The sequence below is a fragment of the Polyergus mexicanus genome, unplaced genomic scaffold (genome assembly GCF_030449975.1).
Source record: "Polyergus mexicanus isolate NDT 795.1 unplaced genomic scaffold, iyPolMexi1.0 SCAF_9, whole genome shotgun sequence".
Taxonomy (NCBI): domain Eukaryota; kingdom Metazoa; phylum Arthropoda; class Insecta; order Hymenoptera; family Formicidae; genus Polyergus; species Polyergus mexicanus.
In genome coordinates, this window is record NW_027223329.1 from 8,043,847 (window position 1) to 8,063,330 (window position 19,484).

The window sequence follows — 19,484 nt, forward strand, 5'->3', positions numbered from 1 at the left end:
CGATATTCGCGTATTTTAAAAAAAAAAGAGAGAGAGAGAGCTCTTCTCGTCGTTATATTCTGTTACCGATTGGCTTTCCGATCTCTTTAGTCGTTGCAACAAACAAATATATAGTTCGATTTCATACAGCAACTACTTCAAAGTAGTTGTGATCATTGCCGAGATTTAAATGTACAAAATTATTTAAAAAATGAGATTTCGTCGATTTATCACGATATTACGTGATATTTTCAGCTGATCGAAATAGCGTGCGATTATCATGTCAGGATTAAAATACAGATAAAATTGCGCGTATTCTCCGATATCCGCGTACACTGGAAATAAGGATACGATACTTTTCTATCGCGACAAAACTGCAGTCGCGTTTTATCCCGCGGACGTAGATACGCCCGCGTATTTCACGCGATTTGGATCGTCTCTCTTTTTGCGTCCCACCGTTTCCCGCGTCCCTCTTTTGATTTAAAAAAAGAAGCCGCATCTCCGAACACGCATCGCTCGCAATGTCGCTCGCATAAAAAGGAAATGTTCGGGAAAATCGTTTCGCGAATCGCTGCAGTTGCATTCGTCCTGCTAACTGAAAAACGAAAGCAAAAAATTCGCGATTCGTCCATCTCGCGCATATATATTTTTTCACAATCCACAATACTGTTTTCCTGAAAAAATATTGTTATCGAGAGCATAGTTTTCGAAAAACTTTCAATCTATGTTTATGGAAAAAAAAAAGACGGCCGCTTGATCTCTCTCCCTCGCTCTTGCTCTCTTCAGAATCGCGCACTCGTAATTCGGCACCGGAAACACGCGTCATCTTTTTTCCACGTGACAATATACGCATCGATTGTCGATACTCATTTGTCTCTCTTTTGTAATTATTGTTTATAAAAAATCTCGTCGCTCAACGATGCCGAGGTTAACAAAACGAGCGAGCTCTTTTTGTAGAAAATATCTCTCTGCATCCCTCTCGAACGCGCAGGGTATTATATTTGACAAGCACAAGCTAAAAAAAAAAGGGGGGGAGGGATTTTCTATCTTGTCAAAAAATTCGTCATTAAAATTACGCAACGGACAGTTCCGATATTGCATAAAATACACATTATAATCCTCTTACGTTTAATTGTCTTTTTACATAATTTTTTTTTTTTTTTTTTTTTTTTTTTCGATGTCTCGTTGTCACGCGTTGATCATTCATGCGTACGAGATTTTATATCGATGGTACAATGACACAGGAAAATTCCGGCAAAAGTTAACACGAGCGAACGAAAGGGCAGAGACGTACGCCGGATAACCCGAGAGCTTTTCGACGCGAGCGTTTACGAAAACAAACTCCCTATCGCCGACAAAGTTTCGGAGCGAGGAGTTCGTCCCCCGTACGCGCGCGAGGGGTGAATTAATCGCGACGTGAAGAAGGTTGCGCCCGGTTCCTTACACGTGGCGCAATAACACTCGCTCGAACTGTTCGTTATCGGTAAATTAACCGCCTTCTTACATTGGCCTCTCCGCCCATATACCGCGCGCGCGAATCTCAACGAGCTACGCGGCGCAAACTTCTTGAAAATATTCATTTGCTCGAAGAAAAAGCAATCGCGAGATTCTGTCGGCCCGCTCGCCGCCAACTTTCGTAACCAACACAGGAAAATGCATCGAAGAAAGAATATTATATTTCCGCGCGACTTATCAACCCGCACATTTATTCTATATCTTCTTTTCCGCGAATATATCTCATACGTACTTTCCATCTATTGTATTTTTTCGCATCTCTTTCCCATAAAAATGATTGTCAGACATCGAAAGGAGGGGTATTTACGCACTTTGCGTAAAATGCTATATACATACCGTAGCTTGATATTTATTCATAAACACTTGCTCGTGCAAAATACAATTTCCACTATGTGCTTTTAAAATTCCCCTTGATGCACCCGCGTGCTAAGTGAAAAGTAATACCCTGAAGTTTTCTAATTTCCGATTACGCGCTAAGGCGCACAATGACCGTGTCGCGTTCAACTGTTGAAAAGAAGAACGGAACCGGAAAAATGAGAACGAGAACATCGATTGATTAAAATAATTTCGTAATGTAATCTTTCTGTCTGCGGGCAATTTCGAATACTGTAAATATCGCGCACCGATAGTAATATAAAAATTTAAATTGCAAATCGTCATGACATTTCACATCAAGCTCAATTTTTTTCGATAAAAAAAAAAAAAAAAAACAATATATATATAGTAATAAAATGTTTTCACAAAAATTTTCGAAACAGTCGCAAATGTAATTCCCGTTCATGACCGAAAATTCGGACGAGCGAAAAGCGAAACCTCTCGCGTTCTTCTTCTCGTTGTCAACGTCGACGTCGACCTGGTCTTTCGCGGCGGAACTTTATGCAAATCATCGGCGGAAGTATATCAGCATCAACGGCACCCCCCGTCGCGTCCGCGCCGCGTCGTCGTTTTACTTTTGCGTTTCACGCTTTTACGGACTTTTCCCCGAGATGACCCACTTTGCATTCTCCTGTGACGATGGAAAACGCTCCCTCTCTCCCCCAACAATGACGACGACAACGACAACGTCGACGTCGGTGCCGTCAGACTCCCCTCGTATTATTTCATCTTTGTCTTGCTTCTTCCCCTTCCCTTCCCTACCCTTCCCTTTCCCCCGACGTTTCTCGTCCGACGTCGCCCCCTTTTTCGTCTACTTTTGTTAACGTCCTTTGTCCGAACGTCGTTACAACGTAAGAAAAGGGGAAAAAAGCGCGCGCGGGACGGGACGGGACGGGACGGGATGGGACGAATCCGAGGAAAAGGAGGGAACCAGGGACCGCTTGGAAGTTTCGCTTTGCTCGTTAGCGCAGAATAAGATTTCGTCGTCGATGAACAAAGTAGACACGAGTCCAAAGTAATTACGTTTGAGACGCCGCGCCGCGTACTTTACGAGAGGAAATCCGTCTTCGCGTGTGCCATGTCGTCGCCCCCGGGCGACGAGCCGAGGGAGGGGAAGAACCAGGACCATTTAAGGCCCGGGCGGTAATTGCATCGTCCCTGTGAAAACGGTGCGGGAAACAATGCGGAATTCACACATCGCGAAATTGGGTGGCGGCCTCATTATCCCGCGTACACGACGACACGGCAACGGTAACGATTGATGTCGAAAGGGAGAGAGAGAGAGAGAGAGAGAGAGAGAGAGAGAGAGAGAGAGAGAGAGAGAGAGAGAGAGGAAGGAGGATTTGGGGAGGACACGGCCATCGGGAGGATTAATAAATCACTGCTTAACCCTAGCGGAGTAGTAGTTACGGAGGTTAAGCTGACCGGATTTTTTAATTACCAAAGCCGGAAGACCGATGTATTTTAGAGGTCGTGTATCTTCGAGTAATCTATCGTCCTAATAAATTAAGAGAGAAATACGGCGATAAAATTGAAAAAGATACATTAGATATGTACAAATATTTAATATATATTTTTGAATATTCTTTGTTATTCAAATATCTCTTTCACCTAATATTGAAAATCTGTAACATTTTATACGTGTCATTTTGCCCATAAATATCAATATGACGCCATAATAGAATTTATCCCACACAATTATAATTATAAATGTCAATGTATTATGAAAAATATATCAATATTTAATATCGCATGTATATGTATGTTAAAAAGAGATTCATAAATCATTTAGTTTACACAGTAGCATTGAGGAAAAATGCGACGCGATATGATTTCGGATGGAAAAATAATATTGAGCGTTCGTGTACGATAAGGTAATATACGAAATACGGCTAAAATTAGTCGTAATAACAATTATATCACGTATGTATTCGCGCGCGTATCAACCTGGTCGTTAATAAATATAAAAATTAATATCGCGATATATATATTTTAACGTTGCGACGGAAGAATCATAAATCATCGAATGAATCATAATATCACGTTTTTATTCAACAATATACAATACAACATTATATTACATGACGTAGCGGCGAGTATGTTACGTCGGATATGTGTACGTGTACAAGAGTTAATTTTTTAAATTAATATATTTAATATTACACGTCGTAAGATTCATGAATCATTTCATGCGGCTGCAATGCGCAAAAATGTGACACGAGGCAGAAAAATAACACCGGCCACTCGCATGTTTCCGTATACGAGGATGTAGCACGCGAGAGAGTTTGTTTGCGCGATAATTGCCATTACATTATGTCCGTTCGCGCTTCACGTTTATTGTAATCGTGTTGATGGAAAAAATTTCCGATATATCGATAATTATATACGTAATATATCTGTCGCGCGCATTGCCAGAAATGTTATTTATTTTGTTACGCGTTTATGTTGGGACATTAAATTTAATATGAAAGCGTGTCCCGCGCGCGCGCGCGCGCGCGTCTCTACGTATAATGAAACAATGTTGCGGCTTTCGATATCACGGCAGGAATTATTTTAAGCCCGCGCGCGTTTCATAGCGTTTCATTTGACGTAGATTAATATTTTCACCGGAAAAATTTGTCCCGCGCAAATTTAATTTCAGAGACAAGAGTGTACATATTTTATATTAATCGACACAATTTCCTGTTTCAATCAAAACTTGGACGTATATAATATACTATGTATACGTGTACGTGAACAAAAAAAAACGTGAAAAATTGTCAAAACTACAAATGTCAAATATAAATAATACTGTTTTCATAACACACATACTATATAACGCGCCGAGAGAGAGAATTATAATAATTAAATAATATTTTAATAATGGAAAACGCGCGCGCGCGATGGTTTCGTATAATAGCGTCTCGTGTAAAACGAGCGTGAGAGTTTATAAACTTTATTCGCTTCATTCGAGAAATACAACGTATTTATGACGACAAAATATTGTAGTAACGTCGGCTTCGGTGAATATTGAATATTAGCGCGAAATTAATATCGTTGCAGAGCCAGTGCTATAATAGGACGAATGACGATGTCACGAATAAATAGATAGGAGATGACGCGCATACGTAAATAGTGACGATGATACCGACGAGACGATACGATCGAAACGTCCGTAAGATCGTAAATCTCGACGATATCGCGCAGCCTTGGTAACACCGGGCTATTGTGATAGTGATGAAATAATACGAGCGTTAAAGTAACGACAACGCTCCATCGGGTATTAATAATTTGCTTCGCTTTAAATAACTTTACACTTTGCTCCGGTGCTCTCTCACATTCGTGACACCATCGTACGTTCCGTATGGTATATTAAAAAACTCGACATCTATAAATTTCACGAGCGAGATAAGCCCGCCCTTAGACCATCAGGTAGGGAAAGAGAGAGCCTCGCGCGCGTTTTTCTGCATTATTAATAACATCCACTCGATCCACGGCGGAACGGCGAACAATTCGCGGACAGAAATCAGGACGTTCGCTTCGTCTGGAAGAGGGAGAGACCCCGTATAATACGGGGGATCGATCACCAATTTTTTGTTCCAAAGTCGAACCTGATCTTTCAACGCGCGCGCGCGCGCGCGCCACGTCGAACGGCACGGAAGTAAAGAGGAAGCGTGTTCAACCAGCCCTTCAACGTTGAACCGTGAGCGGTGGAGGGAACAGGGGGTCGAGACACCCCCGTCTCGCATTTTTACATGCCCCGGCAGAGCACGCCCGGGATCGTTTTATAACCTTCCACGTCCACCTCACGCTCGCCAACGTCTGTTTTACGCCCGTTTTATGCCCGCACAAGCATCCGCAACATTCCTCGAGCGCGTTTATTTACGAGACACCGGGTACACGGCCGTCCCCGAATCGAGGGTGGGTAAATTGAATATACGATGGGCCGAAAATGTCGTGTGCCTCGCCCACCTGAAATCCAGAACCTCGCGCGTCTCAAAAATTCGGCCCGTCGACCGTAAATTCCGCGCGTCGCGCGCACGCTTATATCGCCGCTTTTCTTAGCGCAAGATTTAACAAGATTTATCTGCATTTATGCACGTTTATACGACGCGAGGGGTACAGTCGAGAGTATCGTCAGTGTGGCGTTGAAACGCATCGCGAATGATCCTTATCTATTGTACGATACAATCCTTTTTTTTATTACGAACTCTGTTTTTCGCGAAACTGCGCGGACTTGAAAAAATTTAACATGTCCTAACGTATCCTTAAGCTATCATATTTTAGGATATTGTATTTTTCCTTAAAAAAAAAAACTAATACATTTAATACATTTATTTATTCCGATAAAATAATGAATTTCAAATCACATTTTTGATCACAGATCGTGAAATTTAAAATATTTTATTTATATTTGTATACTTTCTTATCTTCGTCAAGAATTGAGAGTTAGAATAGACACTCTAGAGAAATATTTTTCGTATGCATCGAATTCGTCGCTGGCATGAACTGTCTAACGCATTCCCGGCGAATATGCCAGCAATCGACACTAGAGATATAGATTACAAAAAAAAAGAGAGAGAGAGAGAGAGAGCAAAATGTATAACACGCGGATATATCGACTTTCCGCAATCTCTACCAACTATTTTTCTACGAAACGTATTTCGAAAGCCGATGAAACGTGACGGACGTGTACGACTACCGGCACGTTGCGATTGCTATTGCAACAGATTTTTATAGCGGCTGTATAGGCGTGTCGCCGGCAATCCGCGCGTCATCATTATCCTCGCGCTGTTTATAATTAAATGCGGTGTGAATATAATTAAACGATTTAAATATTCACGCGCGCAATTACGATTGACGATGAGCCGACGCTGTCGCCTCTAAAGCGCGAAATAATTGAGGCTTGTAAATATTTCAGGAGATCCCATAGTTTAATTATAAAACTCAACGTCGATCTCTCTCGGATTATTAAATATCAATATCGATTTCTAAGCGTGAAATAAAGATAAAGAAAGAAAAGGAAGGTATATATACCACCCATATGTATATGTATGACTCACCGAAACAGCAGACGTTTACCGGCTCTAGGATGCGACGAAGCAGGGATGATCTCCGCTCCTCGACATCTTGAAAGACGAGCGTCTCTCTCGGTATCCTCGTGAGCGCGCATCGACGTCTCCGGCAAATCCGACACTGAAATATTTCAAATAGCGCCGGGTTGTTATTAGCATTATTTATCACCCGAATAGACGCGATACGCCCGGCGCGTATTTATAAATCAAATGTCCGCGCACGGAAGCGCAACACTCTGCGCCAGACGTCGGAGCGGATTTATCGGCGATACCGTCCTGAATTCGATTGTTTCCCATTGTCTCGTCTCGTCTCGTCTCGTCTCGTCTCGTCTCGTCCCGCGCACATATTATTTGCTACAGACGAGCGTAAAATATTCAAATTATTTCGCCGTCGATTATTCGATCGGGCTTAAGCTCCATTGCCCCTCCTCCACCCCTCTTCACCTCCGATTTCACCATCGAAATTCGAATAATTTCCGACAATGCGGTGAAGCCCTAGTCCGAGAATCTTGAAAAGCAGTCCGGATTTTCTTAATGCGACCGATAGCGCAAACGCAACTCCGATATACGAGCTGATTCCTGGCTCTGTTTCGCGTCTTTTACTTATTTAACAAGACAACGACGAGAACGAAAGTCGTATGAGGAATATAAGAGAATAAGAGAGAGAGAGAGAGAAAGCAAAAGGGAAATATATATATATAGGAGAAGAAATATTAGCGTCATCTTGGCACGAATAAATTCGTCTCCAAACTCTCCGTAGACTGCATATCGAGAGATACTAGAGCGCGACAGAAATCTTAATAAATGTCATTAACGTCGTAACGTTTAATTCCGATTAATGCGCGTTCCTCTCTTCCCTCTCTTTCCCTTCTCGCCCATTTACGTTTAATTCGAAATAGCAATATTTTCAATTATGCCGAATTACGAGCGCGTCGACGCATCCTGCTTCGCTCGCCCTGCGGCTCGTGCAATTTTGACAGAAGCGGAAACGGATTATCGCCAACGACGAACTTTTGCGCGGCCAACGCGTATGACACGGGGTATTTCGATTCGCCGAGGGCACGGGAGGTACGAAGGACGGAATCGAATAACGCGCGTGTTACGTAAAGCCGCGTACACGCGTCGAATTTCACGCGCCAACTCGCCCGCTGTGTGTTTGCGCGGCGAATCAGTTTCCTGAAAACATTTCGCTATATCGCTTCGACAAACTTTACGCACGTCGACGGATTAACGCGCCGAATCACGAGTCAATCGCCGGCGTTATAACCGTAACGACGGTACCGTCTCGTTTTCTAGAAAACGACAAATTAGTTCTGGCGCAAATTTGCCAGGAATAATAATCATGAACAATAGCGAGAATGATAATCACAACCCTGTGAATCGTGAAGTGAATAAACTTTGCGACGAGATTCCGTATATTAATGCATCGTTATATCTGATATATTTTGTGTATTCAATGTTTACTATAAATAAATTTCTTGGATTTATTGCAAATTTTATGAATCGTCTAAAGTAAGTCTTGTAACACGATGTACGAAATAGATAATTCCAAAAGAAAAAAAATAATTAAATATATATATATACAATATTAATAGAAAATTCCAAGAGATATGATGATTAAAAAATTGAAAATAATTTCTATTATATGGATAAGTTTAAATAGCGATTTTTGAAAGTGAGAGAATTATGAACGTTGACGGGACGCGTTGCAAGTATCGTAGTAATTGATTGACATAGTTCAAGGCTTCGGTAGACCGCTATTGCGCTTGTTGATGCAAAAGTCGCGGTACGTATACCACGCGTCATAGTATCCTCGCGAGCGAGGGTTAACATGCTGGAAAATGTTAGACAAGCGCAGCGTGGTTAGACCGCGCAATGTGTTACGACGATCTGTCTTCCGCGATCCATCGGAACAGGCCCGCGATGCCGAATCTGTATCCCGTTTAACCGACGCAACAACATTACTTTCGTCGCATCGCGGCGAGATAATGTACGACGGCTATGTTACACGCAACGTAGTTGTATTATAACCTACGGCGAATTTTGCAATCGGTTTGTATCGAAAGTAAATGAAATAGCACGATACTCTCTCTCTCTGTCCCATCGCCGTTTATAACGCCGAATGCGATCGTCTGACGCCGCGATTTATTTGCTCGATAGGCGAAGAAGATCGGGCGAGAGTTCGATGTCGACCGCCGACCGTGAGTGAGTGATATCGCCGCATTTAACTTTAAATGCGGAATGTGGATGCGGGCTAATGAATTTAATCCCTTCCGGCCCTGCGAATCCTCCGATTTGCACGCGGTTATATCTCGCGTACACCCGATTTAGCCGGGTACAAAAATGATCGTAAATACACGCGTGCAATGTTATCTCTCCTCCCGTTATTACATTGATCTATGTTGATGCACGCAAATGCGACCTTTCCATTTGTCTCATTATTATACATCTCCACGAATTATTTCTTTACGTATCTTTTTATTATCCTAAATTATTACCGGGCACGTAGTCTCTCGCGGGCCTATTTGCCCAGCCGAGTCCAGTATCGAATAGAAATCGATTCGACCCATCCGCTTTAACAAAGTTTCACCGATGCGATTTACGCGGTTTTCAAAACGAACGGGCCCCGTTTATGACACGCGTAACGATCGATTTCCTCGATTCGCCAGAACAAAAGGTCGAAATTCGGCAGTCGACGATAGAATGATGATTTGGACGAAGGGAGAAATGTATTTACAACGAATCAAGCATCCTATTTATTACGCAACTCAACCGACAATGGTGCCGAAATAAAGCGCCGTTCGTCCGTACGGAATGGAGGACGCTGCACGCTTGCTCACATATTTCTGTTTTGCGTAGTAATCCTAATGTCTTTTATCGTAATGAAGGTTACGCGCCACGCCGAGATAGAAAGCGATGTTTAAGCATATATTGCGGAAACTCGCGAGGACTCGATTCTCTTTCTCACTCTCTGCCTTTCCTCTCTTCCTTCTGTCTCAAAAACAACAAAATTCTCATCGACGATAAAATATTGCTATCGTGCACTCATGTTAAAAGTCGTAATAGATAAATCTATAAATTCACGGATCTATAAATTTTGCTTGATTTACATATAAATCGTTATATATATGCAGATCTATACCCACCGTAAATTATCGCGTCCACACAAACTTCATTCGTTAATAGTTTGACTAACTACGCGTTTGACTAGCCACAGATTGCTTTATGAATATATCGATGAAATTACGGATCTTATATTTAGGCACATACACATGCGAAAATTGAATTCTAATGACGATACACGATCTTCAGAAATAATTAAAAATCGTTGAAATAAATTATAATATGACATTTGACACAACGTCGTTTATATTGAGAAATATATTCGTCCAAGTGATACTTAAACTGCATTTAATTTGCGAGACGAAAAATATCCATTTCTCGTTTCTGCAAAACTACCTTTATCAAAGCGTTGCTTGAAACGGATTATCGATTGCTTTAATTAATTAGAATGTATCGGAACGTGCAACTTCCATCTGCGCGAAAAGTTGTTGCCCGCTGCAGCGATATTTAACTTGAACTTGCATGCTACTATACATTCGACCGACACTCGTCGGGCATTGTTCGAATTTCTGCGAGTACAAAAACTTGTAACGCGAGTAACTTCTCGCGCAAGTCCCGGCGCTAGTTATTCTTCTGCGCTTTATCAAAAGTAAAATTGAAAAGTTGTGAGGGAGGGAGGGAGAAAGAAATAAAAGCGCCCGGCTGTACTTGATAAGAATCTGAAACAATTTTCGTGTGACGTGCGTCACGATGGAAAGAGCAATAACAATGACGTAGAAATTCTTCAAGTAGCGTGTAATACCATGTATGTAATACCGCTCGTTACGACATTTCTGAAATAACTTGTGTCACACAACTGTTTTATAAGCCGGAAACTTTTATACAATTTATATCGTTAGAATTAGAAAAAAAGTATATTTCGAATCATTGTAAGAAATATAATTTCCGATATTTTGATTAAATCTTTGGATAATTTTAACGTAATATCATATGATTTGATCCGAATATGTTTTAATATAACTAAATATTTTATTCTATTAATATATCGGAATGACGCTAACGACGTTATGCGTATTTCACAATTTCATCGATTCGTCTATTAACGTTGTTTAAAAGCGTAGCAATTGAAATGCCGATTAAAATGATCAACGACGAATTCGAAGGGTTGCCACGTACGTACGGTATGTATTAAGATGCACGGCAAAAAAGAAGCGCACCCTCGATATCTCACATCCCGGCGACATTATAAACGCCGTAAACGCGTGTCGACGAAACGAAGAGTAGATAAATTGGGAAGAAAGATTTCTCGTCGCGCGACCAAGGGATAGAAAATCGACCGCTGTCTTAAATATTTTTATCCTCGTAAAACGCGATACGCCACCGCAGCGTGATCGATAGCTTTAGCCGAAAACGACGAGGAGAAGAGGACTATACATCTTACTCCGTAACGACGTATCCGATACTTTGCCCGCTCGTCGGATTAAAAAGCTCCGCGATGCACTTGGCGCATATTTCAATCGGGGCGCAACAACGTCAAAACTTGGCGTAAGCTGGGAGCAAGCGAGCTCCGATGCCTTTTTTCTTTAAGCCCTTCGCGAGCCTTCAGCGACGTCGGAAAGCGAGATCTCCGTGATAGAAGCGGGATAATGCTCTTTAAAAAAAAATAAATAAATAAAAAAAAAATACTTGGGGATAAGCCGCACAAATTATCGGCCGACACGGCGGCTATTCATCACGCGGAGTTTATGAGTTTTTAATTAGTGTAATTTCCGTACGTTGATTCATTAGGCGAAATATGATAGATCTTTTCGCGTAATTGGTTTCCAAAAATTATCTAATAAAAATTTAAAATGTTCGCTAAAGTCGGAAAATTACGGAAAACAGGTCATACACGTTATACAATTTCCCCATTGTTTACGTATTTTTGAGTCAAACGGCCAATAATCTAAACAGTGCCGTCCTTCTCCCGCTAGATTGCAGGTATCCGCCGATACACGATGAGTTTTTCGAAAGCGCAGCTGGTGTACCGAAAACGGCTAAAGCGCGAATACGTGATCGGCGTAGCCGCAATCCGTACGACCTGTTCGGAAAACGAGAGGGACGATTGCGTCGTGAATTTTAAACGACGTAAGCGCACCGTTAACGTAATTGCTTTATCGCGACGGTAATTCAGCTACGTTAATACGTTTACGTCGCTATCGCGAGGGAAAAGTGCCGGGACGTACGTCGCGACGTTATCCATCGCAAAGCGGATTGGATCTAAGAAAAATATAGCGGTATCCGGAAAAAACTCACACATATATACACACGCGCGCGTGGTATATCTTCGAATCGCGCGAGGGAGAGAGAGAGAGAGAGAGAGAGAGAGAGAGAGAGAGAGAGAAAGAGAGATATCGAATTCACAGAACGGCTCTCCAGAGAGAAGAGCGCGGAAAACGCGAGGATACATGCAGTACACACAGGGTGTCTCAGAACGATCACAATTTTGACAACGGATTTTTTCGCGAATTCCAGGAGAAAATTTTTTCTCGAAAAAAAAAAACAAGATAAGTTTTGGAAAAAAGCCATTGGTATACATATTGTTAGCTTTTTCTATATTCAACGTTAGACATAAGTGAAACGCGCGACGTTGAATTTTTGTCTACGGGACGAGGAAAAACGTTCAAATATCGACGCGCTCCGTATGGGATGGGGGGATGAAACGTCGATTTAGCGTGACGGTATAAAAAATCGCTCTGTAGCCTGTCATCGTGCTGTGACGTGCTTCGATCTGGCCGAGTATCCTCGATTTCAGGGAGAGAGATTTATTATGTCCCGTTATATATATATACAATACATTACGCGCGGGGTCGCGAGAGGAAAGAGTGAGGGAAAGGGGCACGAATAAATGCATACGCTCGCTCGCTCGCTCGTCAAGATGGATACACACGCGGCTGTACATGGAAATAATTAATAATGCATTCGATGGTGCGCAGAGAGAGAGAGAGAGAGAGAGAGAGAGAGAGAGAGAGAGAGAGAGAGAGAGAGAGAGAGAGAGAGAGAGAGAGAGAGAGAGAGAGAGAGAGAGAGAGCGGCAGTGCCGGCGTTACACAAGTAACGTCGCATGCCACTCTCTCAGAGAGAGCAAAACGATTACAGGTCGTTCCGTTTTTCAATGACGATCAAATCGGCCGTACATGCGATATTATAATACTTCTTGCTTCCAACATGCGACGTCGTCGTCCATTACCCGCCGTCGCCGCGTACAGCGTCTCGGATTTGTTATTAATTATTCGCTTAATCACGCCCTAATTTGCTCGCGTCCGAGCGGCTACCCCGTCGCACGGGACACAGGCGGAATAATTGCAATTTATTGATGAGGGACCATAGTGGACCATAAGTTCGCGGACGCGAAGAGAACCAATCCGGCATAAATACGGTTTCAAGTGTCGAACAACACCTTGTGCGTTATTCATTACGCATTTCCTCGCGCACTCGTCGAAGATTCCAATCTACAGATTGAATTGACACAGTTAATTTATAAGTGATAATAACCATTTCCATTAGCATCGAATAATTTGGTTTTCGTAGATATAATATATTTGTCGCGGTGAGAACCGAACGCAAAAACAGATTAAAATTCGTACGATATTGAAATAAATTGGGTTAATCTGGGTTACCTCGCGTTTGAATATATAAAGTCGTTGCGGATCTCGACAGCGGCATTTCTGAAATCGATAATGTAAATTACAAGACGCCTGTCACGATACAGGTTTAAACGACGACGCAAACACGGGAAGTGACGGGAAGCGAAAAATAACCGCGCGTAAACCCTCGTCGACGAAGAATCGAGGAAATATCGGAATCGCATCGCGGGCCGTGAATGAACGCGGACGGAAAAGAGGAGATCGAGGATCGAGGAGGTGTGCCGGTAGGATTCAAGTTGGAGAGAGGTGCGATTGAAATTAAACCTCGATAAATCGCGCGAAGGAGGACGACGAACGGCGGCGGGTTATCCGCCGCCGCCGCCGCCGCCGCGACGCGGTCGCTCCGGAAACGAAAGGAGAGGAGGAGAGACGTTAAGGGAAAGATACGATCGTATAGAGGGATCACGGCACGCAGAAGGGTGAATAAAAAAAAAAGCACCCCGAATCCCCGAAGCGGAACATCGCGATTTCCCTCCCTCGCCCCGCATAGGAGCCGTCAAACTTCGCCAAAGTCGACTACAGGACTATTTACCCTCTCGCCTCTCTTCTCCGTTTTACGAAGAACAGACGGGGCTCGGAATTTTTCTCCCAATCTTTATCACCTCTCCTCCTTTTCCTCCGACGAGACCGATGATACGATCGTCGACGGAAATTGTTCCGACAAGTGCGTCCTGGATACCCGGATATCGGAAAGAGAGGGGGAGAAAGTTCAAATCGACGCCCAAAAGTATCTCCTGTCGTTTTGACGGAGAAACGCCGGACGTCCCTTCGAAACAATGAACGATCGTTCGATTCTACGCAACTGCTACATAAGTATGCAAAGTGTAACTTTAATCCCGCGCCGTGTATCGTTTCATTCGCATCCGCTCGCTCTCTCGATTACCGGGGCGCATAACCCCCGCCAAGTCCTCTAATAGGATCACTCGCGCACATCGGCTTTTCGATCGGTGCTCCGATTTCGCACAGATGAACGTAGCGGTGTATTTCCGCGAGCGAGTGGGTCGATTGTAACGTCTACCTCGCGCGGATGGTTGATGGATGTGGGCGGCGATACGGAGGCAAGACGCGTGTCTGTCGCTCAATGCCAAGTTGTTTCCAAGTACGCCAAGTGGAATTTCGGTCTCGGGACACACCACTGACACGTCATCGTAGCTTCACCGCAGACAAAGGGGGAGAGAGAGAGAGAGAGAGAGAGAGAGAAGTCGAATTACTTCTGTTATCATTGTCAAGCTTGGAATTGTCGCAGCGCCCGTAGCGTAACGAAATTATTTAAGCGGTGTACCGTGAAGAAATTTAGCCGCGCGACCAAGGAAATATGAATCATTTACAGTTTACGGTGACGTAAAGACTTTGAGAATCTGATTGAGGCCAGCTACTTCGCGTCCATTCTACGCCCGATTAATCGTACGCATAAAGAAACTCTCTTTTTTTTTTTTTTTTTTTGTTTATTTGTTTGTTTGTTATTCGAGAGATGATTCTAGAAACGTAGATGTCGCGAATTGAAAAAAAGAGAAAATGTTTTGCGTGATTTTGCACACAATTTTTATTCTTTCCGAAAACGCGGAGACATCTCATTATCCTATTAATCTGTAATTAAATCACGCTTTACAAGATTACAGTTATTTCTTCGAACTTTGTAAATTTTAGAAAATATCTGTTCGTAATTCCGACGTTCTAATGTAATTTCGTCCTGAATGCGCAATGTTACAGGACAATGCATTTCGGATGGTCGCTACACGTTACATTGAATACGTAAAGGGATATTATCCGGTCATCCGTCCAGTCTATCCAACAATCCGGCTTTTAATCATTTATTCACGCGACTTGAAAACTATTATATTACATCTTGAAAGAGGCGAATTCTATCTCATATACGTCACATTTACGGCTATAATCAGAAAGAAATCAACCATCGTCGAATTACCCGCGAGATTCTATTATCACCGGATGAGAGTAGAGCGTCGAGCATCGCGCTAATTCACTTACATGCCTCGTAACTCATTATTACGGCTGTAAATCTACCGTTAAAATTGTGCTCGCGAGAAGATGAAACATGAATATTTAAGGCTCTTTGCCCGGATTAAGAGATCCGGGTATTCCTTGAATAACGAAGCCCGCCCGCCCTTTCCGTCTGGCGCTTCCTCCGCCGTTCTGTCTTACCGTCCCTGCTCCACCACTCGCGATTCGTGTCAATGCACCGGGGAGTCGTAAACGTCGCAAAAAGAAACGTCACGGTGTAGAGCCTCGCGATCCGCGGAATTACACCGGTTTTCGCACGGGTAAGCAGGGCCGAAGGAAATATTAGCCGCTGGTGCGAGCGAGACGGGCGGATATCGATTTTCGGTCGCGCTAATAAATAAGCGCATGCGTCCCGCGCGACGCTTATACCGGGTGTCCCGGCCTCGCGTTTCGGTGCTTCGCTCGCGGCATGCATTCTCTCCGCAACGACCATCTCGAGAAAGTTATCACTCTCTACACGCGATTTGCACGATTTCTCTTGTTCCTCTTTTCTTTTACTATTTTATTATTTCTAACGATAGCGCTATCTCTCTTTGCACCGAACGCGCGAGCACGTGTATTTTTCAGCCTCGATACGCGAAAGGAAGAAGGAGAGGAAGACCTGTATCGCGAAATTATTCAATAATCGCGCGGCTGAAATGCTTCGTGCAGAGAGAAAAAGCGCGAGGAAGCGAGGTACGACGAGCGAGTTTTATCCCGGGTGAGAAAAAGAGAGAGAGAGAGAGAGAGCGGGAAGGAAAAAGAGGACTTGGCACGAAAATTACGTAAACCCCAACGTCGGTTCCTTGAAAGATCCCGATTTGCCGGCGGGTAAACGATAAACAATCGCGCTGTATTTTCAAAGACCGATGAAATATTCAGAGACTTTCCTCGAATAAATAAAGATTGACCACCAGATTGCATTAGCCTAGTAGTTAATTCCTTCTTCGAATAGGGATCCTCGCGCGTTATCCTGCCTTCCCTACGCGTCCTCGAGGGACCTTCTCGGTGTCGTAAAGGACCGAGAAGAGAGCAGATAAGCTTTCTCGCGGCCGAGCGAGAAAAGGGAGGGAACCTATCTACGTGCGGAAAAACGACGACGTGAAAAAAAAAAAAAATGCGTCATGGTCGTCGTCGTCGTCGTCGTCGTCGTCGTCGTCGTCGACGTCGATGACGCTCGGGGATCGTTAATAAATAACGAAGGCGGCGTTTCTGGGTCATATATATATGCACGTATAGTTTCTCGCGGTCGCGGACACGTATAATGCGTATCGTACACACACAATTATAACGGAATCGCGATTTCGCGCTACTGCTCTCTAACTCTCGCCGCCGCTGCTGCCTTCGGGGGATGAAATCTATCCCGACGCGTGCAACTAGTACCCCAATTACTCGACGAGGGTCGTTAGTCGCGAACCCCTCTTTCACCCTCGCCCGCATCTCCTTCCCCGTCCGCATCCCACCATCGCACGGTTTTGTCGGTGAATACTTAAAACCACCACTCCGTTGCTGTATGATACGCATAAAGTGGCATATGTAAGGGATTGCGCGGCATGATTTAACGAGCACTCATTATTTGTTCTCGTTCCGGGGAGCGGAATCAATGACGTACGACGTACGAGAAGCCACGAAAGAGATCAATGCCTGTTTATTTCGAGAGAGAGAGAAAAAAAGAGAGGTTTTTAATCTTTTCACTCTTATAACTAGAATCCTCGATTATTAAATCTCTTCGCAGAAACATTTGTGCGCATTCTCATGAACATTTAAATGTAAAGTCATTTTCATTTTCTCCTTTGATAAACCATAATTCTCAACGTCTCTTCTCGTATCTATTACATTATTGTACATTAATATTGTTGTATTTGATTTAATAAATAAACCTTTTTCTCCTTCTTTCTTCCCGTAAATATACCCTATTCGATTCAATTATACATAATTGGTAAAAATTCCGTCTCTATCTCACAGTTCCGAAGTCTCCTTTCGCCAAAATACCTTGCAAAAATATGCCCACACATACGCGCAAGAATAGCAGCAATTTAAATTGTTCCGGACTAAGTGTTAATCGCGATAAGCGTTTAAAGCCGCGGCTTATACACGCGTTGCTTCAAACGTATGGACAATTTCCCGACGACGATATCCACGACACGAGACAAGTTCACCGATCTCGCAAATCCTTTCTCCGAAGGAAAGTACTTTGATTTTTTTTTCTTTTTTTTTCAAGCAAAGGGAGACTCGACACGGTCTCTCTCTCTCTCTCTCTCTCTTTCTTTCTTTCAAATATCGATCGGCCACCGTTCGAGATTTCAGGGACGCTTCCACTCTCCTTGCTGGTAAAATTAAGCTCGCACACATTACCTCCTGTATCTCGACGAAATCTTGCGAACTGTCGTGCCCGCGCGATAGCAAAAGGATGCGCCGCCGTCGAGGGAGTCTTTTAAGGACACGTACGATTACAAATGCGAGATAAAGGTGGAAGGAGAGTCGGTGGGCGCGTTCGCGCTGTTTCCTTCGTTCAGATTTGATCGATAAACCGATTATATTATTAAACCGATAATATAATATATTTTAGACAACGGAACGTGTCGCGTCCGATACAGCAGTTCTCAAACATTGCGGCGCCCGCTATCGGCATTGAGTGCTTCAATGCATAAATTTAATCGTTCTCCATTTTCGCGTCATAGATAGAATCGATAACATTATTAAAATTAGTGTTACACAGTAGTGTGCATGTTCTCGCGTAATACGGATATATAATTGAAATCGTAATTAAATTATTTTATGCAAATCCTTTTTATTAATCTCGCGATGAAATTTCTCGTACGAAAAAATTGTACACTCATTCATTCATCAAAATTAAATATTAAAATTAATTAACCTCGCGAAGATTATCAATTACTTGACTCGATATCGTCGGCATTAATGAATTATCAGTATCGATAAACGAAAGGGGACAATGTCTACGTATTATAAATACTTTGCGAGAACCGTACTTTACCATGCATTAAAAAAAAAAAAAAAAAAGCCACTATTAGCGCGAATACACGAAATAATAAATACAGATTGTACATGAGAAGCAGCCTCGTATGTAGGAATTAAAGTCAAACATAAATACAGAATTGCATGATATTTATTCTGCCCATTTCCGACCGTGACGTTTATCATTTTTAGCATGTACGTCCGTCGGACATTTATGTGATCCCATTTATGATATCCCATCAACGGATTAAGATCTTTATCCGTGTATTTATATTTTCCCTGATGCGCGGACTTATCCTGTTTTCCACCTACCCCTTTTCTCCCCCCCTTCCGTCCTTCCGAGAACGCAATTCAATTTCTCGAACGCGCTTAACAATCTAACTTTCCCAAGTACCAGCTAACGTAATGCTACGTGATGTAATGGAGTAATGGTCGATGGCAGATTATTATCAAATCGTCGCCCAGGGCACTATCAAAATTGTCTTCTCAAGATGTCCTATCTCTTCGACGGGAGAACACGCGCCTAGGATATTATATGCTAAAGAAGCTTATCGGGACAGTTTCACGGTCGAGGTGATACACGCCGATAGCGCGCCGGGGAGCGGCATTGTTTGACATTCGCATCGTTCGCGAAATATTTTCCCTTTATCTTTCTGCCGGAGATCCTACGTCTCGCGCAATTTCACGCATCGCGAGGAAATTCGCCGGGAAATGTCGCGCATTTCGCGCAATTATGGCTTTTTAAGATATTAACAACTTTTCTGTCACTCACGCGAAAAAAAAAAACAAAGGGCAGAATTCGAACCGACATTATTTCATAATTTTTCGCCGGCCGTAT

At 43.0% G+C, this 19,484-nt stretch overlaps 2 protein-coding genes across 3 annotated transcripts in view; one reads left to right on the forward strand and one right to left on the reverse strand.

The window, feature by feature from the left end:
* LOC138936548 (uncharacterized) overlaps positions 1 to 19,484 on the reverse strand; it is a 161,789-nt gene that overhangs the window by 98,975 nt on the left and 43,330 nt on the right. For both annotated transcript variants that reach the window (XM_070302016.1, XM_070302015.1), the window contains exon 2: positions 6,912 to 7,044. In XM_070302016.1, coding sequence (XP_070158117.1) covers positions 6,912 to 7,044 — 133 coding nt within the window. The remainder of the gene's footprint in view (positions 1 to 6,911; positions 7,045 to 19,484) is intronic.
* LOC138936550 (uncharacterized) overlaps positions 1 to 19,484 on the forward strand; it is an 86,273-nt gene that overhangs the window by 26,135 nt on the left and 40,654 nt on the right. The window lies entirely within an intron of this gene.